This window comes from Pristis pectinata, chromosome 15 (assembly GCF_009764475.1).
Source record: "Pristis pectinata isolate sPriPec2 chromosome 15, sPriPec2.1.pri, whole genome shotgun sequence".
Taxonomy (NCBI): domain Eukaryota; kingdom Metazoa; phylum Chordata; class Chondrichthyes; order Rhinopristiformes; family Pristidae; genus Pristis; species Pristis pectinata.
The window spans coordinates 40614720-40639506 of NC_067419.1; the positions used below are offsets into that span (position 1 = coordinate 40614720).

Genomic DNA, 24787 nt, shown 5'->3' on the forward strand with positions numbered 1-24787 from the left:
ACCACTGAATCTTTAACCATGTGACTACATTTCTCAATATTCTACCCTTCTCCCCCCCCCCCCCCCCCCTCAGAAAATTGCTTATGGTGAGTTTACAACTGTCTATAATTCTGAGGCATGGGATAAGTTAATTCCTTGTACAGTCTCCTAGAAAACTTGAGACATTGTGATAGTAATTTTATGGCACTCCATAGTATTCCATGCTTCCAAGTATGGAATTTTTGAGACCACAATTAAATCCTTACTTTCTTATCTTTAAGTGAGGTGCTTGTTAATACAGTAGCAATATTACTTTTCATTAAAAATGTGAGCTTACACCTTCATTAAGATTAGGTAAATTTTGTGACCCCTGCAAGCATAGGACTGCTATAAAACATTTAACAGTTACAGCAAGGAAACAGGCCCTTTGACTCAACTCATCCATGCCCACCATGGTGCCCACCAAGCTAGTCCCATTTGCCTGCATTTGGCCCATATCCCACTTAAACCCTTCTTATCCAAATGTCTTTTAAATGTTGTACCTGCCTCAACCATTTCTTCTGGCAGCTTATTCCATATATGCATCACCCTCTGCATGAAGAAGTTACCCCTCGGGTCCATTTTAAATCTTTCATGTCTCACCTTAAAGCTACGCCCATTAGTTTTTAGTTCCCCTTCCCTGGGAAAAAGACTCTGTTCACCCTATCTATACCCCTCATAATTTTATACACTGAGCTCGCCTCTCAATCTCCAAGGAATAAAGTCCTAGCCTGCCCAACCTCTCCCTGTAACTCAGGCCCTCGATTTCAGGCAGCATCCTCGTAAATCTTCTCTGCATTCTTTCCAATTTAATGATTTCTTTCCTTTAACAGGGTGACCAAAATGAACACTGTCTTCCAAATGCAGTCCCACTAATGTCTTGTAACTGCAGCATAACATCCCAACTCTGACACTCGGTGCCCTGACAGCATGCCAAACACTGCCTTTACTACCCTGTTTACCTATGGCACTGCTTTCAGCGAACTATGTACATGTATTCCTAGGTACCTCTGCTCCATAACACTCTCCAGGGTCCAACCATTCACTGTACTAGTCCTGCTCTGATTTGGCTTCCCAAATTGCAACACTTTGCACTTTTCCAAATTGAAAGCCATTTGCCAATCTTTGGCCCACTTAGCTAACTGACCAAGATCATCCAGTAATTTTTGATAACCATCACTGTCTACGATACCACCTATTTTGGTATAATCCACAAACTTACTAACCATGCCTTGTACATTTGCATCCAAACCGTTGATATAAATAACAAACAACAAAGGTCCCACCACCAACCCCTGTGGCGCACCACTAGTTATAGGCCTCCAGTCTGAGAAACAACCTTTGACCATCACTGTCTACTTCCTACAATTATGAATCCAATCACTGTCTGTTTCCTACCATTGAGCCAATTATGAATCCAATTAGCTATCTTTCCCTGGATCCCATGTGATCTCACCTTCCAGACTAGCCTGCCACACGGAACCTTGTCAAAAGCTTTGCTTTTGTGCAGCAGTTTTTTTTTCAGCTTAAGGTATTCCCTACATTGTTTTGGTTGATTTAAAAACAAAAGCGTGCTTTAAATGCTCAGTAACTAGTATATTCGGCAGGGGGTAGCACTTCTTGAGTATTAGTGACTTTTTGGTCAAAACTGAAAGAGCATCTTTGATGTGTGCTTTTACTTCAATCTCTGGTTATAATAACAGGCGTTGTATGCTTGCCTTTGCTGTCCTGGATTTTGCAAATGAAAATATTGACCAAGCTTCCAATTGAATGCATCTGATGATTGTTACTAGAAGTGTGTGCATGTGCAGTATTGTGAAGGCCAAGACTGGATTTGGCTATGTTGTCACTTGGGGTCAGCTCGCTGGGTTGCACGTGACTAATGGGTACAGAGAATGATTGCCATGGAATTGTTGCAGAGTTAAAAATCAGGAAAGCAGATCAAGAGAGGTGTGAAGATGCATGTTATCTATTGCTGAATGAAAAGGGATGGTAATAGGAAACATTTAGCAAATTGTCTTCAAATGCATTTTTATATTAAACAAAAAAAGTCAATTAAGCATTTAAAATTGTGCTGAAATATTGGTAAGCAAAGTTAAACCAATTTAAGGTAGTTAGCAAAAGAATCAGAGATGACGTGAAAAGCTTACCAGCAAAATGAGTAATAGGATTTGCATTTTTCTGTCTAAAAATATGATGGATACAGACTGAATGCTAGCCTTCAAGAGTGGAGGAGTGGGGCTGACCAATTCTGGGGCAGACAGAAGGTAGAAGTTTCCTTTTTATGTTCTGCATATTGTGCAAGTAGTCTTAAAACTTGACACAAATACTGATATTTCTATATCTTGTGCAAAAAAGTCATTATGTTAAATTTGAAGTGACTCAATTATTTTCCACAATCCTCTGTTTGGGACCATGCCATTGGAGAGCAAACATTGTACATTCTCTAATTTCAAAGAGATAAGATTTTAAGCAGAGAGCAGAGGTAATTGTACTTAAACTCTGGCATGTGTGCACTTGCTTTTGTCACTATGACCTCTGCTGCTACATGCTCTCAGGCATGGCAAGGAATGTGGAGATTAATCTCCATTAATATGTATTGACTGTGCTTCCAGCCTCTTCCTTGTAAATATTTAGTCCTAGACCACATCAGATCTGCATCTTAAAAGCTTAGGGTGAAAGAGCTGAGATGCTAAGTACATGTATTAGTGTTTAAAAGTTCAATTAAATTGTAGGAATTTGGAGGAAAATATAGAGATAGAATGATGAAGGATTAAAAGAAACATAAACAGTGGTAAAATAGAAAAAGACAATATTGGAGAATCAAAGCCTACACAAGCGGAAACGCTTCTAAAGATTCTCTGGAGGTTCAGAACCACACTAAACTAGACTTTAAAATTTATGAAGTGTTTTTTCCAAATGATAAATTGATGTAGCAAAGCCAGTCAGAAGCAGTGTAGAGATGTAAACAAATTACAGATAGAAGTTTCTAAAATCTTCAATGCAAATGGGAAAACAGCCTCATTGCTTTGAAACTTGACGTGCTCATAGTTGAGCGGGGGTGGGGGGGGGTGGTGATAAAGTAAATTGGATATTAATGACTGAGGCAAAAAAATAACTGCTGGAAGAACTCAGTGGGTTAAGCAGCATCTTTGAAAGCAAAGGGATGATCAACATTTCGGGTCAAGACCCAACATCAGGACTGAGAGTGTTGAGGGAAGATGGCCAGTGTATAGAAGTGAGACAGAGGCTGGTGGGTGATAGGTGGAACCAAATTAAAGGAAGGGTGGGGGGAAGAGTATGATAGGCAGATGGAATGGGAAAGGGAGTGTTGATCCAGAGGCTGGTAGGTGATGGGTAGAAACAGATTAGAAGAAGAAAAAAATAAGCAGATGGAGCAGGGTAAGGAAGGGGAAGGATGACTGGAAATGGTCTTGCTGCATCTGAAGTCCACATTCGTAAATGAGCTCATTACCTCTCTAATTACATCCCCACTGCGAAGTGTTATTCCAAGGCATTTTATTTTCAAAAGAGGCTAACTGAGTCTTTATCAGGCCAGAAATTACGCTAACCTTCCGCTTTCGCAGAACCAAGACTTTAAGGTGAGCCAGAACTACATAACTATTCAGCCCACCGTTTAAAGAATCTGTGATGTTTTCAATTGTATGCTTCAATGGACTGATGAAGGCATGAAACATATGACTTAATACCCAGACTATTCTAGGAGGACCTAGTTTTTTAGATCCATTCTACTGGATGGATTTTTGAGCTCTTAACCAACTCAATGGGAATAAATCTCTCCCTGGTGCAACTCAGTGAGAAAAAGGAATAGAAGCAGAAAAGGTCTGCAGGCCCTGATCTTTTTCTCTCCCACCATTCTTAGAGTTTAAGAATCTCTTTCAGCCTTCAGCGACTGATCTTCAAAACCCTTGGGGTATCAAGGTTCAAGGATTTACGGTTATTAGTTCAAAATGGCCAAACCTTTTCCCTGAGATTATGCTCCCTTGTTCTCGATTTGCTAACCAGGAGAATCAACTTCCTGTTTCCCTTCCAGAATCTTGTGTTTTCTTGAAAATAGTCTTCATTTTTCTAAACCCGTCCTTCTCAATTCAGGAAAGTATCACAGTAAACTTGCTAACTCCTAGATTTATTTGAATTTTGTGCAAGTATTAAAGAGCATTATCCAACATGTTTTTGATTTATATTATGCATTGATGCTTTTAACATTTGTCATGAGCATCTATGTTTAACAGTTGGATTGTTTCCCCATTTTTATCAATTGTTATAATTTTATTATTTTTCAAGGTCTCCAAGTACTTCAAATTTTTCAACATTGCCAAAGGTTTCCCCTTCATCTCTGTCAAATAATTATAGCAATTTCAACAACAGAAAGTAAGTAGCCTCTCTTCAGACCTCTGTGTAAATGTCTCTGCATGCTTTTATTGACTACATTTTGATTTGTAAATGAAGTGATGACCACTTTTGGATGTAGTTCTTGGTCACTGACTGTAGGGTAGACTCTTGATCACTGTAGGGTAGATGGACCACTTGCCATCTATTTGAATATTTTTAACTATACGATAAAAGTGAAAAAATAGATTTGGTAAAATGTGACTTATTAAGAGGTTGTACGTTAGAATGTTAAATTGTATATATTGAGACATAATTGGCAGGGCGAACATTTACTGCCCACTACTTACTTGTCTCTGAGAAAATGGTGGTGAGCAGCCATGTTGAACTGTTGCCATTTGTGTGTTGTGAAGGTACTTCAGTGCTAAGCTCAGGAGTTTCAGGATGAAAGAATAGTGAGATATTCCCAAGTTAGGGTGATGTATGACCTGAAATTGACTGTGTTACTGATTGAATGTAACTGTTGCTGTTGCTGTTTCGGGTACTAAAGGGCATGGGTTTGGAAGGAGTTGTCAAAGTAATCTGAAGTTGCTGCAGTGAATCTTTTAGATTGTACGAATTTTTTGTTGTGTCAGTGGTGGTGGAAGTTTGTGTTTAAGGTGGTGGGTGTAATGCCAGTCAATTAGACTGTCTTAATAACTTTGAGGAGTTAGACCTGTACTTATTCAGCAAAGTGGAGAGCATTCCATCACATTCTGACATCTCTTGTAAATGCTGAAAAGGTTTTGAGTCTAGAGATGAATTATTCACTGCAAGGCACCTAACTTGTGTCCTGCTCTTGCAACCTCATTATTGTTGCATTTAACAGAGAAATAAAAGACTGCAGATGCTGGAATCTAGATGAAAATACACGATGTTGGAAGAACTCAGCAGTCCAGGCAGTCAACATTTTGGGTCTGTTACGTACCAGCAACAAAAGAAACACACTGAGTCATGTATAAGTGTTAGAAACTATTTTATTAATAACTACTTATGATAATAAGAAAAAATAAAAATGTTAGACGTTAAACATTAACCCCCAAAACTAAACCCTGTGTGTGTGTGTGTGTGTGTGGCAAATTCCCAAACTCCAAGTCCGGGAATAGTTCTCAAAGTTCAGTCCAGCAAGCTATAAGGTGAAACGTGAGCAAAGACTTTTGCAAAACCACCGTTAACTGAAGAGAAAATGTAGAGAGAAAGTACGAAATCTAAATGTTCCACGATGGAACCCATACGACATCTCAGTCACTGATGATCTCCACTGCTTTGTTCCGAAGTATCTGCCACCCCAAAAGGCATTCGAGACTTGGCCGTCCAGACAAATACCTGTTTCCTTCTACAGGTTAACGACAAAGTGGACTCCACTGGATTATTCCAAAAATCCATACGTGGATTGTAGTGACAGACACAGTTACTGTTTTTCATCCATCCATACAGAGACCAGCAGGCAGTGTCTCTCTCTCCCCCTCTCTCTTTTCTGACTGCCAAAATGTCAGCACGTCGTTATCTCCTGTTGTTATCGTAATGATGCCACACACACTCACACACACACTACTGTACTATGTCTTAAAGGGACATTCACCAAGTAGCAACCTAATCCGTAACAGGTCAAACGTTTCTGGGTCAACGTTTGATCCAAAATGTTGACTGCCTGCTTTTCTCCACGGATGCTGCCTGCTGAGTTCCTCCAGCGTGATCATGTATTTTAATTTAAGTTATTGATGGATTCACATGGTGATACTACTGAATATCATGCGGTGGTGGGTAGACTTTTTTTGTTGAGATGGTCATTACCTAGCACTTGTGTATTACAAGGCATTTATCATGCCAAACCATGGACATGGTTGGTTTTTAATCACATATTCAATAGCACTGTTCTGGTCATCATTCCACAACAGGCCCTCCCTGGGTCATAATCGCCCAACTTATGGACACCCATACATACAAGTGTGCTCCCATAAATATTAAATTCAGATGAGAGCCAGTCTTGGGGGGTGGGGGGGGGGGGAGGGGGGTTGTTGGTGATGGAGAAGTGTTTACATGTAACCTCCCTGCAGTAACCAGACACCACTGTCTCTTAAGAACATAGACTACAGTTTCACTCTGGAGGCTAGTTTGTGTTGTTTTGGAAATTGAGCAATTGCTTCCATTGATACTCGTGCAATGATACTCTAATGAACAATGTGGCAGCCACTGACACTTCAAGGCTTTTCAGGTGCACTGTGTCTGCTTGTTGCATGATCTTCTGTACTCTTTATTGAACCATGGTTGGTTGTCTTGCTTGATGTTGAAGGATATACAGAGCTTTGAGGTTGGAGAATTTAATGGAATGTAACTCCTTACTATTGCCAATGGCATTTAGTACTTCATTGGTACTCCATTTTGAGTTACCATGTCTGTCCTAGATAGCCAGGTTATGTATGTCCTTAGTGTGAAAATAAACTTCATTTCCTTGTGTACTATGCAGCAGTCACAACAGATAATGTCATGGGTAGTTGATCTGCTACTGGTGTGTTGGTGAAGAGTACCTGCATTCTGGCAGCTGGATCATTGGTGTTACTGGGTGAGGGAAGTGGAAGGCAGAAAGTACACTCCATGCCTTTGCTACCCTGGGTGTTTCCAAACTTCAGGGTCTTCATGCATCCACTTGTGAGCAGTAGGTGGTAATCAGCTAATATTTGACAAGTTTATGGGATAAATTCCCCAATTTTGGGACATGTATTGAGACCATAGACTTTAAGTGATGCTTGAATTGCTTGAACCTTCCAATGTGTCTGAATCTAACTCCTGGGTCATTGCAGGTGGTCTATAAGGTTCTATTCTTTTCATAATTTTTCTTGTAACAATGTTATACAACTGTGTGGCTTGTTCAACTATTCCACTTAATCATAAGTGTGGAGTCGTGAAAAATCTTTACCAGGGAATGACAATTCTTTGTGGGATTTGATCTCTGTCCATGTAGGATTTCTGCTATCACTAACGTGTTGTTGAACTGTAGCTGGTATTAATTTTGAAATAGCTTACAATTGATATGTTGTCATGGTTAGAAGAATATCCTTGTGCACGTGTCTTTATGTAAACAACACATCATTACTTAGAAAATTCTCCATATCACAATCATCTCTCAAGTGGAGATTGAAGAATTTTGTTGCTGCCATCCAGTTGCTGAAAACAATCTGGATCCACAGTTTTATTCTCCAAATGACTTCTTCCTCTGAAGTTCCATTTGAACCAAAATGTCCTGTTTAGGGGGAAAAGAGTAAAGCTAAAGTTTCTCTTTGTGTCAGAAAAATATGTAGCCACTTACGGCAGCTTTGTCATTTTCTCTGGAGTATACAATAAAAAGGCTTCTGCATCCCTGCTTTTTAGGCAGTTGTATTTGGCAATTTAAGCTGTCCCTGGAATGAAACAGATTTTGCAAATGCACGACACAGTTGGCAAGAGGGTCAGCATAAACATCTGGGAGAAATAACCAAAATAACTTAAATCTACGTGAATATATTTACTTGCTCCTGCAGACTTTGTGAACTGATATGTCTATAAGTTATTAAGCAAATGTGTTTATGAACGTTTACTGTATACTAGGCGAGGTGGTGGTTGTAGCTTGAAAATTGCATGTATAGTATTCATATAGACACTCGGTTCATGTCTTTGTTTTAATATTTAAGTAACCGGTGTATCAGAACACAAACTGTTATTTCATGTGCAGTGCCACTAGGTGGTGCAGGTGTATGGTTCATATGAAGTGCTGCATGACAAGTACACTGTTTAAGGCACTTTCTCTTTCAGTGAATTACAGTACTTCCATTGTTTCAGATTTTATGTATCAATTGCATAGACTATTTAGAGATCAAGATGAAATCCGAGAGCACCACCAAAAATGAAAATCTTAAAGTATCTCACAACTTTAAGAAAAGAACAATTTAGCATAAGGATGTTCTGGCGCTGGGGGAGGGAACAGGTGGGGATTCACTGGGACCTTGTCCGGGATGGAGCGTTTCAGCCAAGAGCAGGGACTAGAGAGGCTGGGTCCGTTCTCCCTGGATCAGGAGGGAGGTTATGAGGGAACAAATAGAAGGACAAACTCCAAGGTGGAATTCAGAGTTAATGGCAGGATTCTTGGTAGTGTGGAGGAGCAGAGGGATCTCGGGGTCCATATCCACAAATCCCTGAAAGTTCCCTCACAGGTGGATAGGGTAGTTAAGAAAGCTTATGGGGTGTTAGCTTTCATAAGTCGAGGGATCAAGTTTAAGAGCCGCGAGGTAATGATGCAGCTCTATAAAACTCTGGTTAGACCACACTTGGAGTACTGTGTCCAGTTCTGGTCGCCTCATTATAGGAAGGATGTGGAAGCGTTGGAAAGGGTACAGAGGAGATTTACCAGGATGCTGCCTGGTTTAGAGAGTATGCATTATGAGGAGAGACTAGAGGAGCTAGGGCTTTACTCTTTGGAGAGAAGGAGGATGAGAGGAGACATGATAGAGGTGTGCAAAATATTAAGAGGTAATAGATAAGTGGACAGCCAGCACCTCTTTCCCAAGGCACCAATGCTCACTACAAGAGAACATGGCTTTAAAGTAATGGGTGGGAAGTTCAAGGGAGATATCAGAGGAAGGTTTTTTTTACCCAGAATGGTTGGGGCATGGAATGCGCTGCCTGGGGTGGTGGTGGAGGCAGGTACATTAGTCAATTTCAAGAGATTACTAGATAAGCATATGGAGGAAGTTAAAATAGAGGGATATGTGGGAGGAAGGGGTTAGATAGTATTAGGCAAGGTTTAAAGGTCAGTACAACATTGTGGGCCAAAGGGCCTGTATTGTGCTGTATTGTTCTATATTCATCATTTCATGTGAGAAGAGACAGAAGAGACAAAAGATTGTGACAGGCAGCAGTTAGAGGAGCCTTGAATTAAGTAGAATTGATAGTGTCTTCAATGTCTCCAACAATGAGTGCCACAGTTGAAAGTTCCCACCCACCCTATATCTGAGCAATGAGTATAAGAGGTACTAAGTTCCAGGGAGTGCAAGATTTCATTTAAATCTGAATAGGTGAACATTAATAAAACATTTTAAGAAATACTGAAAGGAAATCTTTTGGAAGAAGCAACTAGTTCCTTAACCCCTTTACTAATCCAGGAAATGAAACTATGCCACTTGAATCAATATTTGAATATTAGGTGAAGGGGAAAACCATCAAAGAGCCATAAAGGAAGCTTTAAGGAAGAAAAAGACACTTCAGTTGTCCTTGTTTAACAGCTTGAAAAAAAAGTTTATCATTCGATAATGTGCTTGCTTATGGAAATTAAAACAGTGTCATGATAAATAGAGAAGCTGTTTCTCTGAGCAGAGTATATGGAGATCTGAGAAACTTTTTATTCAGTATTATTAGGATCTGGAAGGGGTTTTGTAAACAGGATGGGACTTGTGATTGCTCTACTAGGAACAGGCATGGATTTGGCTGAACTGGTGTCTATCATCTGCAGTTTTTTTTCACTGACTGAATAGTCTCCTGTGTTGTAACAATCTATGATTCTAAATCATCAGCAACAAGCAGGATTAGATTAATGCAGCAGCTGTTTCAGGAAGGACAAGAATTGACTTCAAGTAAATAGAATCTGAGGCGTGAGTTGTAGCCCAAGCAATTTGTGAAAAAAAGTTGGTCATGCATGAATGTTCATTTGTTGGGAAACCACGTATGAGTAATTTATTTGGACAGGCAGAGTGTCTGATCCTTTGGAGGCATCCAAGACCATGATGTGCTTCACCAAAATGTTCAGGCACAGAGTTACAGAGCAGTGTAATATAAGCAACAAGAGCACCAATGCATAATCCAGCCAAAAGCCATCCTACAGATTAGAAACTTGGCCAGAGTGTTTAAAAAAAAATTAACAATTTCATTAATCTTGGCTTCAAGTTCTGGAAGTGCCATTGTGATGGAAATGGAGTGATTGAACAAAGTATGAAAGTAGTGTTCGTATTGCATTTGCAGATTGCTACTGATTTTTTTTAAATAAATAGAACTAGAAGTAACATCAAATGTAATGATAAACACAAACCATGGCAGATCATCTTACCAGAATATTATTTTCCATTGTCACTATTGTGTTCAAGTCAATTTGAAGAAAACTGCAGCTGATTACAAAATCATTATTCTTGAAGAAATGTAATAGTTTTCCAGATTTGATTATTCATTTATTTGAAATGCTTTTTGATTATTCACAAATATTAAACTTGGCAGCTATATATCAAGGATTTACAAGGACATCCTGTTGGGAAAATGCATATTACGGTTAAAAGAATATTGCAATGAATTTAAGTTTAATGTGCAGATATTGAGCGTTCACAGACAATATTCTTTGAACCACAAGACCATTTGCAGGTATAGCTTTGTGTTTAGAGTTACTGCTTTTTCTATGGCAAAAAAAGGTCTCAATATTCCATATTGATCTAACTATACATAACTTGCCCAGCTGCCATGGTATAATTTGAACACTCGTCTCCAGGGTATTAGTCCAGGGCTTTGGAATGTCCAACACTAACCCACAGAACCACACTACCATACAACCAGTAAATTTGTCTGCCTGCACTATACTTTCTCTGTAACTGTAACACTATATTCTGCATTCTGTTTTTTTTCCTTTTTATACTACCTCAATGTACTTGTGCATAGAATGATCTGTCTGGATGGCATGCAGACAAAAGATTTTCTCAGTATCTCAGTACATGTGACAATAATAAACCAATTATCAAATGGATGACAACCCTGGTAGCTGGGTCAAGGGAGAACTCTTTTGCAGTAGACAGACTTCTAGCCATCCACACCTATTTTGATATTTAAATATTTCTATGAACGTTCCAATCTTGAGATGTTAACATGTCCTACAATTATATTTCTTTCCTGCAACCTTCTATTTTGAATGTCAAATTTAACACAGAAGAACAGGACATATAAAAAGAAACAAGCCACTCAATGCTCCATCGGGCTTCTCCACTCATATGAAGGCTGTCCTGTACCTCTGCTTCGTTTTTGGGACATGGTTCTGCAAGTGATTTATACCTGATGTGATGCTTGTTCAGTTATTCTTGTCATGAGGCTCCTACTGCCAGTGAAGCTTGACATGTTGCAGACTGTGTATGGTGGTGAGAGGATGTTGTGAGAGTAAATGATCTTGTGTTGATATGTAATCAGCAATGTAGGGTCTCCATGACAAAGTCCTATTTCCCAAGGAAGTGGCAATAGATTTCCTGTATTTAAGTAAAAGCAGTTCATTGTAGGAACGTTCAGAGTTATCACAGCTGAATCCTGCACTGCCCACCCCATATTTATTTTGCTTCTAGTTTTAAGATTACTTATGCCCAGTAAATAGTGTTCAGTTTCTTGTAGATTTGATCCTCATTTATAGATGTGTGCTAAGTGTTTAACCTTAAAGATATTTTCATTCTAGAATGTGAAATTTCAAACTTTCTTCTTCCCAAAAAAAACCTAGTCTCCCCTCAAAGGCCATTTTGCTGGTGATCAGGTGATTTTGGGAATGTAAATAACTTATCCGAGCCTGCCTCAGATCTGCTTTAGAAAGCTTTGCTGTTTCTGGTGTAAAACAAGGTGTGGCTGTTCTATATAAGCACTTGTTTTCACCTGAAATAGCCTAAGCACTTAACACTCTAAGCAGTGGTAGTAATTGACAATAATGCTAAAGAAAAATGGTGTGTGTCATTCGACTCCCTTTTAAATTTGGTGGAGACTTTACTGTCTGATTGGGGGGGGGGGGGGAATATTTCTGAGGAATTCCAACATTGTCAGCTGACGTGAAAATAAACAGGATTAATACAGGATTACTATAAGTGGGTGATTGATGGTGGGCAAGGACCACCACCCACCCAGTTACAATAATCTGTGGTGTATCTCTGCTGTAGAAGTGGTAATGGTTCTTCACATCAAAAAAAAAGGACACCTCTATTACATCTGTTTTGTAATTTGAGTGCTTCTGTGTGCAGTTCATTGCTCCTTTATTGACTGGGATGAGGAGGGAAAATTTTGAGTTAGATGATCAGCCATGATCTTAATGAATGGCAGATCAAGCTGCTCCAATTTTGAACATTCCAAATCCAATTAATGGGAGCTATCTGCTATGGTAATATTTCTATCAATTATCCAAGTAATTTGCCCAGTCTAGTGGTCAGGTAACATATAGGATGTTGCATTACCATTTTGGAGTACCAGTGGAAGTTTCTTGGGGTAGATTCCAGGACCAGTGTTTGCCCTAAAACAGGATTTTTATAAAGTGCTGGTCAACAGATTTTGTGCATCCCATGTAGATGAATATATCCATATACATCAGTAAAATCCTCCAATTATATTCTCATGATTGTCCAGACTCTTCTCAAATGCATCTTTGCTTTTGGCTTCAACCACATTCTGAGTCATGGACCTTACAGCATTAGCAACAGGTCTTTTAAGATAAGATATCTTTATTAGTCACATGTACATCAAAACACACAGTGAAATGCATCTTTTGTGTAGAGTGTTCTGGGGACAGCCCTCAAGTGTCACCACGCTTCCGGCGCCAACATAGCACACCCACAACTTCCTAACCTGTACATCTTTGGAATGTGGGAGGAAACCGGAGCACCCGGAGGAAATCCACGCAGACACGGGAGAACGTACAAACTCCTTACAGACAGCGGCTGGAATTGAATCTGGGTCGCTGGTGCTGTAAAGCGTCACACTAACTGCTACACCACCGTGCCTGCCCAGCGAGTCCATGCTGACCATCGACCACCCATTTACACCAATCCCATTTTTCTTTCGCCTGATATTCCTTTTGACTCCTTCCAGATTCTGCCACTCACCTACAAACTAGGGGCAATTTACCGTTGCCAATTTACCTACCAACCTGCACCCCCTTGGGAGGTGGGAGGAAACCAGAGTGCCCAGGATTTGTACGATCATAGGGAGAACGTGCAAACTCCACACACAGCACCGGAATCCGATGGTGCCTGAGTTGCTGGAGCTGTGAAGTAGCAGCTCTATGTGCTGTGCCACGATGCCACTTGTGGTAAAGAGTCCACATTCTAATAAATATGGTATAGAAGTTGCTTTGCCAATTGGATTTATTTATCTTGATCTGTAATTTTGATATTTCTCTCAAGTGGAAACATTCTCTTTCTATCTACTGTATCCAAACCTTGCATCATTTCAGAGATCTTTCTTGGCTTGCTCCTCAACTACCTTTTTAATAAAGAGAAAATAGATCCAGTCTGTTCATCCTGTCCTGATTTTGTATTCTCTTAAATAGCTGGTATTATCCCTGTAAATCTCTGCATCCTCTCCATTGCCTCTATATCAGTTGTTATTGGCCAACTGGGACTGCACACGGTATTCATAGTGTAGTCTAATCAAGGTTTGATTCAGGTTTTGCATAATTTCCATACGTTTCAATTCTATCACTCTAGAAATAAATCTCTGTGCTTGGTTTGACTTTATGGCCTTGCAAACCTGTGGCACAACATTTAGTAATAGGTATATTTACACTTGAAGATCCCTCTTCTTCTACCCCACCTAGACCTGCACCTACTAAGTAATAAATGAGCCCTCCTATTCTTCCTAGCAAAATGTACTACATCCATACTTGTGAGTTACGTGATTATGTCGTTCCATCGAGCATGGATGTTGCCCCAGCACCCCCTCCCCACAATCCTTGTCCCATTTACAACTGCAAATTCTCTAGTATATACCTTAAAGTAGAGCCATATATAGAGTCATAGAAAGTACGGCACAATACAGGCCCTTCGGTCCTCAATGTTGTGCCAAACCTTGAACCTCGCCTAAGACTATCTAACCCCTTCCACCCACATATCCCTCTATTTTAAATTCCTCCATATGCTTATCTAGCAATCTCTTAAATTTGACCAATGTACCTGCCTCCACCACCGCCCCAGGCAGTGCATTCCATGCCCCGACCACTCTCTGGGTAAAAAAAACCTCCCTCTATCTCCCTTGAACTTCCCACCCATTACTTTAAAGCCATGCCCTCTTGTATTGAGCATTGGTGCCCTGGGAAAGAGGCACTGGCTGTCTACTCTATCTATTCCTCTTAATATTTTGTATACCTCTATCATGTCTCCTCTCATCCTCCTCCTCTCCAAAGAGTAAAGCCCTAGCTCCCTTCGTCTCTCCTCATAATGCATACGCTCTAAACCAGGCAGCATCCTGGTAAATCTCCTCAGCACCCTTTCCAACGCTTCCACATCCTTCCTATAATGAGACAGAAATCTGACCTGTTGACTTCTTTCTTCCAGTATACAAATCCTAGCCTCACGATTGTTGTCTGTGTGACTATGCAAACGGTGATCCTCAAACATTTCCATTCTTTGTCAATCTATACACTTGAACCAGTCCCTGGACCTCTCATATTGGTTAGTGGAAAGTACTGCAATATGCCACAAAGATTGCCCTTATTAATGTCTATTTATTACCAGGGACAGTATTCTTTCCCTGTAATTGTAGTTGCTGTGTTGTAATAATTAAGCTTTGATTATCTTCTTTACCTTGGGCTTATTTACATTCTGCAGACTGAGATGTATGTATGTAATAATATATAAAATATATAAGCAATCCAACATCAAAGATAGTTTTTTCTGTTCTGCTTCAGGTGAAATATTCAAATAAATATTTGGAACTACTTGCCACACATAGCTGGTGGGTTGGGGGGCAGAGTCCATATATTTAAGGCTGGGAGTTCTAATCAGTAAGGGAATCAAAGATTATGGGAAGGGCAGGGAAATGGACTTTAGGAATGTCAGATCAGTCATGATACTATCGAATAGTAGAACAGGCTGAAGAGTTTGAATGGCCTACTCTTGTTCCTCCTACTTAGTCATAATTTTTATCACAAATCCCTACTGGGTATCTTGCTTCACCTCTGCACTGAGTGTGCAAGATTAGACTGAATTTCAGATATTGTTGACTTCAGAATCAAAGGAATTTAAAGATGTGCTTGGTAATTTCTTATCCCTCCTCTTTCTCACTCATCTCAGGACCCCAAACCCCCATGCACCAATCTCAGTTCAAAAAATATTATGCAAGTTCTTGAAAAATAATTGTACTTCAATAACGTTTATCTCGTGCTTGTGTTTTTAAAGAGTTGCAAAAATTAACAAACATCAGGCAGATGAGGGTATCCAGAATAGTATCTTCCTTTGTGTAGGGGTGGGGTTGAGGAATGAATTACAGTAAAATTGTACATTTGGGAAGATAATATTTATAAAGTTTTAGCATTTTTTTTATTTTGCGGTTTAATTTTGGAGCATCCCTTTAACCAGAGAAATCTGACTTTAAGCTGGTTCTTTGTAGTTACTGTGCTTAACTAGCAGAATGGTGCCTTTTTGATCAGTGCTCAGTGTAAGTCACCTTGAAAGACTTAATTGATGCAGTCTTTAGGCGCATTATTTATCAAATGCTAAAAAATTAATTTTAAAATTGCAGTGGTATATAATATGTTAGTTTTAGCAACTTCTTTGACAACATAGATGTCTTGGAATTCCTGATATTACTCCCTGAAGCAATTGAGATTGTAATGCTTATTTACTAAGAGGAATCTAGCTCGGTCTACAGCTCATTGCAGTGTTTCCTCCCCAAACCTCTGCATCCTTCCCAGTACCGCTGAAGTAAGAGCAGTTTTTTTTTCCCATTCTCAAATTGACAGAGGCGTTGCTTCTCTGCACAGCTTGTTTGCCAGGATGCATTAGTCAGTTCCCTATTCCACCACCGACTCCTCACTGCATGTGAAACCTAGATTGTGCTGTCTTAGCAGAGTACGCTATAAATAGAAGCTCTAATGTACTGAGTCAGTGATGTCATGGAGGCCCTTTGGAATGCCTGCACCCTCACCTGTAACCGAAGCACTCTTTCCTTTCCTCCTTGATTCCCGTTAGCCTTGCCTCCATGATGGTTTCATGCTGTAAAAAGGAAGAAATGAGATGATTCTATGTTGCTGGTGTATAAAGTCAAACTGTTTAAACTTAGACGGAGAAGTGGAAAAGAAAGTGAGCTGTGAAAGAGCTTCTATAGATGAATGGTAGAGATCCCAGTACTTCTGTGGGAGATCTAGTAACGCTACAGATTTATGCACTATGACAGTGATACTAGCAAATATTTTTGGTGCCCTGCAGTGTATTTCTGAATTTTAAGTTTAATATTTCCATCCATAGTTACAAATACTCCTTCCTATTTTTTAAATGTTTGTCCTATGAAAAAGGATATTTAATCTTTTAACTAAATACTCCATCTCTTTTTCTTTCAGTGTGAAAAATTCAAACTACTGTATCCCCCCATATTCTGGCTATAACAGCTACGATTATCTAGAACCAGGAAGACACAGTGAACAAGCTGGTCTCTGTGGCCTCAGTAATTTGGGTAACACGTGTTTTATGAACTCAGCAGTTCAGGTAGGTCATTATTGGAGAGACCTCTAATCATTCAGTGTTGTAAGTATGTAAGGACTTGAAGGCTGTGTCCTTCATCTTAACTCTAGTAGTCTAGTTCTGCAGGTTCTTGGTGTGTGAATGAAAGGAGTAGGAAAAATATTCTATCCATGGAACATTCTGATTAATGGAATGGTTGGATTGAGGGCTTGGGGCTGGGATTTGCACGTAAATTCCACTGGTTAGGACGCATTTTGATTCCAATAAATATTTACAGGATCAGAAATGTAAAACCTTACATTCCCCTCAGTTGGGTAGTCTAACAAAGTGTAATAGTGTTGTTTTCTTTCCTATAAAGTATATTCATTGATAAGGTTAAGACTGTTAACTTGGTCCAACTTTTAATACTAAAAAATAAATTTATTGCAAAAGGTATTTAGTGTGTTGAGTGCTACACCTGTAGCTGACTTTTTTAAATCACGGAAGGTGGTTTAATTGAACTACTTGCTCTATCCAATCGTGTATGTTATTTAGTTTCTGAGGTTAAATATGTTTTAAGTGAATATTCTTTTCAAAGTTGTCCATTAGTCCCTTTTTATTCTAAGCAATTGGATGCAGTTTGAACTAATTCCTAAACTAACTCAATCAGTAGGATTTTACAATTACAATGCAAGGGGCAGGGTCTGATTTATTTTTTAACTGCTCTTCAATTAATGTAAAAGATTGCAGAAAATGGGTAGATCTTCCTATCATTACTGGACAGTGAAAGAACAAACTTCCTTTGTCACAGAAAGGGTGTAATAGCACTCAAGAAGGGGAACTGAGTTGATTAACAAAATTATTGCCAGAGCTGAGAGCTTTAGTTATGGGAAAAGATTGCTATTTCCACTTTGTTTTCTGCAGAACAAAGGTTGAGTGGAAATTTAATACAACTGCTTAAAAATAGGTCTAGATGTGCAGACTCGATGGGCTGAATGGCCTACTTCTGCTCCTTTGTCTTTTAATGCAGTGAATACGAAAGGTCAATTATCCTTTAGCCCTCAGCAGAATGAGGGGAAAAATGTTTTTCATCCAAGTTGTGGGTCTCTCACTTATGAAAGGGTGATGGAGGCACAAACCCGATCCCACTTGAGAGAACCTGCAGTTAGTGCACCCTATTCTTCAAAGTAGGAACAGGAAGGATTAGTCTCGGTAAATCTTTATCAACAGGCATCAGCACAGTGGGCCAAATGACAGCCTTCTGTGCTATAAATTCCAAATTCTATCCTAGAAACTCCGAGGAGTATTTTCCTAGTGTTCTGATTCTGAAATATCTTGCTTCTGGGCAGTTCTTCTAATTCACTTTTAGATTTTAATCTGTAACCCCAAAATTGTTTTTTTTTAATGTTTCTGGAACTCTTATGTGATTACAAAAAGTGAAATCAATACAAGTAACCATTTTTAAGTACAACTTGCTGAAGCTTACTGTTCAGGATTTAAGACAACATATTCAAACTAAGTCATCCCATAGGCACTTTGTCAACAAATTTTACTGATTCTGTAAATTTGGTAAGAGTTAATTGACAAATTAAAGAGAACAGTTCCTTTTCCACACTGCTTTTGCAGCAGGCAGTTGCATAGTACGGTAATATTTGAAGGAATATGGTGTTAACTGCTATACATCTTTGGTGATTTTAACAAAAGTTAAAATTAATTCTAAAGCAGCTGCTGTCTATGTTCATAGTGCAATTAAGATGATGAGTAGATTAGGTTATACTATGTTGAAAGTCACTATTCATCTTCAGATAGCTGGCAATGACTCTGTACTATATGGATTTTATAAGCTGAGAAACTTTAGGGCTTGTCGTTCCTCACTGAGGGGCTGACCATTGAGGACTGAGGTGAGGAGTTTGTTCCCTCAGAGGGTTAGGGTAAGGTCTTTGAATATCTCCACCTCTTGAGAACAGAGGATATTCCTTCGATGATCAGAATTTTGAACTGGACGGAATCTTGTGAAAAGAGGTATAGAAAGTGTTACAGTAAGCCACTATTTTTCCTTCCTGCTTAAACATTAATCCATTGTGTTCACACTGCGGCAAATAAAATTATTCATTACAAGGCTGTTTCTAAGAAGTGGGCAAGGTTTAAGAAGGTCTGGCCAGTTTGCTGTGTCTGAATGCACTAGCTCTTTGTCCTCGGTGTATTTATTGAGTAAGAAAGACTTACATTTATAGAGTATCTTGTGTCCTTTTCAGAATGTACCAAAGCACTTTACTACCAATGAAGTACTTCTGCTGTGTATTCACTGTTATAATTTAGGAAACATAGCAATCATTTTGGGCAAAAAAAAATCCCACAAACAACAATGTGATAATGACTGCATAATCTGTTCAAAATGTTGATTGAATAATAAATATCAGCTAGGGCACCAGGAATCACTCCTCTTCAAAATTGTGCTGTGGTGTTCTTTTCTTCCATCTGAGAGAGCAGATGGGGCTTTGATTTGATTACTCGGTTGAAAGATAACACTTCCAAAAGTGCAGCATTCCCTCAGTACTGCAGAGGAGTCTCAGACTAGATTTCTGTGCATGAGTCTGTGAAGTGGGACTTCAATCTGGAATATTTTGAGTTGGAGGCAAGAGTGCTGCTAACTGAGGCGCAGTGACACTCAGTCAACCATTTCACAGATTCTTTGTATTTGTTGATATCTCCATATTGGAAATGAAACTACTGGGTTTGTATTTAACCAGTCCCACACCAGTCTGACGCATTAATTGCCTCTGAAGTAGCCTGAAATGCTATTTCAGTTGTACTAAACAATTCAGTTACTGTTTTGCTCTAATTACACATACCAGAGCATCTGATTTTTTTTTTGGGGGGGTGGGGGGGCAATTTTTTTTTAATTTAAGCTATGACTTTTAGTTTGTATCTGAATCTTTGATCCCTCCTTTCTCCTTTTGAGATATCAACTGACCTGTCTCCTGAAAATTTATGCTTTTATTTCATACTTCACCCATGTTGTTGGCTCAGGATGCCTGCTGAATATTTCTGTCCATGTTCTAAGTGCCTGGAGAATATATTTAATACAGATCACTGGTAAATTTGGCCGTTGGACTGAAAACTAAAATTCCATAAGAAGCCAACAAACAGATAATAACGGATAAGAATTTTGCTTTTCTCGGCTTTCATTGAATTAAGTCATTCCTATTGGATTTAATTACTTGAGCCATCTGGATTGTTTAACAACAGCGCTATATTCACAGTAATTAGAGAGGGAATGGATAAATGCAACAAGGTGACTTTGCCTCCTAGGTCTTAGCTTCTCTTTTCTCTGGTTGATATGGCAACAGTGACTTCAATTATTGGTTGTGCTTTTCATTTCCACTCTACATTGTCTGGTTTGTTAGTAATCCCAGTTGTTTCTACTTTTGGAGAAGCATCAATACAATTAAGCACATGTTGCCCAGAGTAGGAAGTATTTGCAGAATCTTGACTGAAAATCAAGCTCATCTGGTTCTAATAGTAATTCCCACTTACAAAATAAAATTGGGCATTTTGCCCCCTCATTATCTGCATTTTACCCAATAAAAGACCAAGACTAAAGCCAGTTCAAGTTTTCATTGATTCACGGCCGACTTTTCTGCCAGTACCACCTTAATCGAGCAACTAAAATACCAAATGCTAATTTTATTCCTTACTAAGTGGCTAAATCCTTGGAGGAACGATGGTGTAAACACTTCCTTGACAGGCATTCCACAACACCGTTGCATCAACTGTAGCTAACTTAAAATGGTCCATCTTGTAGAAATCAGAATGTCTCGTTGATTAAAAAGTAATTATTTTGCATCTTACTATTTGTGTTTTGTCTTTGTTTTCTTTAAGTGTCTAAGTAATACCCCTCCGCTGACTGAATACTTCCTGTCTGATGAGTATGTGGATGAATTAAATCATGACAACCTACTGGGAATGAAAGGAGAGATAGCCAATGCTTATGCAGACCTCATCAAACAGATGTGGTCGGGCAAATATAGCTATGTTACCCCAAGGGCATTTAAGGTATGTATTTATAAAAAAAAAGGTTGTAGCTGTCTAAAGTTAACTTCAATATGATGGAGTTTCACACTGCAAGTTTAATGCAATTTATTTTGTTAATTAAGCCTTTTGTTTCTTCAATGGCCCAAAAGATATGTGTCTGATTGTAACATTCCTTTTCATCTTGGCTGTCATGGTCTGTCATAGTTGTGGGGAAAACCTAATTTCATATTGCAGAATTGTTGATTTAACAGATAAATTGGCATGTTAAATCTGAAGTTTAAACATTATTTAGTCTGGTCTCAATTTCACGTACACCCCTTGCTACTGAATCCTACTTGTTGCTGATCCATTGTGTCTAATTGAGGTTCTCTGACAAAGCAGATCAAAGTATTGCTTAGAAATTACAAATGGGCAACAATGGCATATTACCCTTCATTACAAGAGGACTGGAGTTTAGGGTACTTGTGAGGCCACACCTGGAGTACTGTGCACAGTTTTGGTCCTGTTAAGCAAAGAGATAGTGGGATTGGAAATGGTCCAAAGCAGATTCACAAAGCTAATTCAATACACACAAAATGCTGAAGGAAATCAGCAGGTCAGGCAGCGCCTATGGAGGGAAATAAACAGTCGACGTTTTGGGTGGAGACCCTTCAGCACAGATGAAGTTCGGTGTCCCACTAGGACGGATGAAGTTCTTTTGTGTCTCACTGGGCTGATTTCTGGGATGTGGGTGTTGTCTTATCACAAGCAGTTAAAGAAAATAGATCTGTATTCTTTGGCGTTTAAAAGAATGAGGGCTGATCTAACTGAAACATATTAGAAGGGAGCATGATGAGTTAGATGTCAAGATGTTTCCACAAATGGAAAAATCTTGAAAGAGGAGACATAATTACAAGATTAGAGGGCAGGCATTTAAAACTAAGGCAGGTAGGAACTTCATATCTGCCAAAAGCTTTAGACACAAAGTTCATTCTTAATTGTTCACGTGGATGGTGGGATAAAATGTTTAAACACAAGGCTGAGACTTAACCAAGTAAGTTTAACATTGAGAAAGTACTTGTGGAATGGCTGATTCATGTCAGCCGCAATATTCACAAGGTGCTTTCAGGACTTGAGTCTCCAAAGACCATTTGCTTCTGGTGTTAGTTAGTCCGCTGCTGTACTTCTGCAGAATCTATGATTGTGTGAAATATATCTCTTCCTGGATGCAGATTTATGGAAATATTCTCCTGATCCCAACGATTTAAAACGTGACCAGATTGTCCAAAAACCACCATTGTATCTCCTTGTGCGACCTTCATCAGGGGATTTCCTTTTTTATTTGTAGGTGAATTGTTACATCTGTGCCCAGTGCCATCCTGATTTATGGGCCCAGTACTCAGTCTGTCTCAGATCAGGTTGCCTTTCCTTGGACATAGATATGTTGAATTGTTCCTCAAATTATTAGAACACAAAATGTGCTTTGTTGGTCAATTGCTTTTCATCATGAAGTGAAAGCATAAATCACAGAAAGGGTATGGTAAAAGGCAAAGGAAATGGGACTAAAGTAATTGGCTCAAATTACCACAGATGCGAGGGGTCAGCTGACCCATGTTTTCAGCACTGTGAAGTATCTTGGTACCCGTGAAGCACTGCAACTCAGTGAAGTAAACTCTGGCTCTAACCTATAGGCTATGACTTGATGTCCATTTTTATGCCACATTAATTCAAATTATGCTTGTGCTGCTCTTCCTTGTTTGTTGCAGTTCTTCAGCCACATAAGTAGCTATATAACAGCTTTTATCCATTCCATGCTTTAGACTCAAGTGGGTCGATTTGCTCCTCAATTTTCTGGCTACCAGCAACAGGATTCTCAAGAATTGCTCGCCTTTCTTCTTGATGGTTTACATGAAGACTTGAATAGGATTAGAAAAAAGCCATATATTCAGCTGAAAGATGCAGAAGGAAGACCTGATGAGGTATAAACAATTGTGTTTTCATATTTTAGTAAGGAACTGTTTTGGTGAAGTAATTTCAAGATGAAATGTACGCCGACCCCATTTGCTTCATTGCTAAAATAGGTGCTTAGGGCTCCACAGTGACTTAAAACATTAAAGCCAACTTGTTAGCCTCTGATCGCACAGTGAGAGCTTTTCATCAACAGACCCAAAATGCATGTCAGCAGAATGGCCTTCTTTTGGCTAAGTGACCCTAAATGATAGGTTTCGAGCAAGATTCAGCAATTGCTCAATGTAGTTCTGCCTCCTTTACAGGTAGGAGATTATATGGGGGATAAAATATAAAATATTAATTGTTTAATCTCTTTCATCCCCAAATGATCCTACTTGCATGGCTCATCAACTTCTATTCATCTGCAGAAAGGTTAATTGCATGTGTTGTTATATAATAACAGTGTACATTTCTGATACCTTTTGTCGTATTGTTGCAGTAATCATGTTTCCAGTAGAACCCCAGGGTTCTTGCTGTCCAGTACATATGACTATGATTGTTGAATGACCATGACTGCTCAACTGTAGGGAATAGAAACTGTACGCTTAAGAACCTAGATCAGTGTCGTGGAGTGCTACAGCACAGAAACAGGCCCCTCGGCCCAACTCGTCCATGCCGACCAAAATGCCCAACTAAGCTTGTCTCATTTGTCCGTGTTTGGCCCGTATCCCTCTGAACCTTTCCTATCCATGTACCTGTCCCAGTGTCTTTTTAATGTTGTTTGTGTCCCTCTCAATGACTTACATCTGGCAGCTCATTCCATATACAGACCACCCTCTGGGTGGAAAAAGTTGCCCCTAAGGTTCCTGTTAAATCTCTCCCCTCTCACCTTAAATCTATGCCTTCTAGTTCTTGATACCCCAACCCTGGCCCTATCTCTCTGCTCCTCATGATTTTATACACTTCTATAAGATCACTCCTCGGTCTCCTACACTCCAAGGAATAAAACCTGCTCAACCTCTCCCGATGACAATCCCTTGTCCTGGCAACATGCTTGTAAATCTTTTCTACACTCTTTCCAGCTTAATGGCGTCTTTACTATAACAGGGTGACCAAAACTGAATGCAGTATTCCAAATGTGGCCTCACCAATGTCTTGTAAAACTGCAGCATGATATCCCAACTTCTATACTCAATGCCTGACTGATAAAGGCCAGCGTGCCAATAGCTGTCTTCACCCTCCTGTATACCTGTGACACTACTTTCAGGAAACTTTGTACTTCTACTCCTTGGTCCCTCTGCTCTGCCACACTCCCCAGGGCCCTACTGTTCACTTTTCAGTGTTGGGGTAATTTTATGAAATTTCATTGAACAAAGGCTATTGACCTCCACTTAAGGAAAAGTTGTATAATCATGAGATTAAAAAGCTCTTCTTGTAAGGCTTGGATGAAATGGGGTGGAAGGAGGCTGATGGGAAGCAAAAACACCACCGTTGACCTGATAGTCCAGTAGTCCATTGATGTGGTTATAATTCCACACTATTTAAAAAAAAACTTGGCCATAAATGTTTTTGTCCAAATTTTATTCCCAGAATGAAATGGTAACTTATGAAGTAGTCATTGATAGATGACTAGTTGGATCTGTTGTTTTGTGCTCCAATATCCATCTCAGCTTGTGTTTTTTTTTCCCCCGTTTCTAAGGTGGTTGCTAAGGAGGCATGGGAAAACCACAGGAAACGAAATGATTCCATCATCGTTGATATTTTTCATGGTCTTTTTAAATCTACGCTCGTTTGCCCCGAATGTTCAAAGGTTTCAGTGACATTTGACCCATTTTGTTATTTAACGCTTCCTTTACCCTTGAAAAAAGAGCGCACTTTGGAGGTTTTCCTCGTTGGAAATGATCCACTCACCAAACCTATGCAGGTATAAGAAGCACAGTTAAATGCAACAATTCAACTGTGTACGTTTTGGCAGTGTTTAGTCATGGTTTTGTTGCCACTTTTTTAAATGGTCA

At 39.4% G+C, this 24787-nt stretch overlaps 1 protein-coding gene across 8 annotated transcripts in view; it reads left to right on the forward strand.

Moving 5' to 3' along the window:
* LOC127578289 (ubiquitin carboxyl-terminal hydrolase 15) overlaps positions 1–24787 on the forward strand; it is an 87036-nt gene that overhangs the window by 36644 nt on the left and 25605 nt on the right. For 6 of the 8 annotated variants that reach the window (XM_052030119.1, XM_052030117.1, XM_052030123.1 and 3 more), the window contains 5 exons: positions 4324–4410; positions 16709–16853; positions 20691–20864; positions 22643–22801; positions 24472–24696. In XM_052030119.1, the coding sequence (XP_051886079.1) occupies positions 4324–4410; positions 16709–16853; positions 20691–20864; positions 22643–22801; positions 24472–24696 (790 nt within the window). Of the gene's footprint in view, positions 1–4323; positions 4411–16708; positions 16854–20690; positions 20865–22642; positions 22802–24471; positions 24697–24787 lie in introns of those variants that run through there. The other 2 variants (XM_052030118.1, XR_007957510.1) reach the window with 2 other exon arrangements.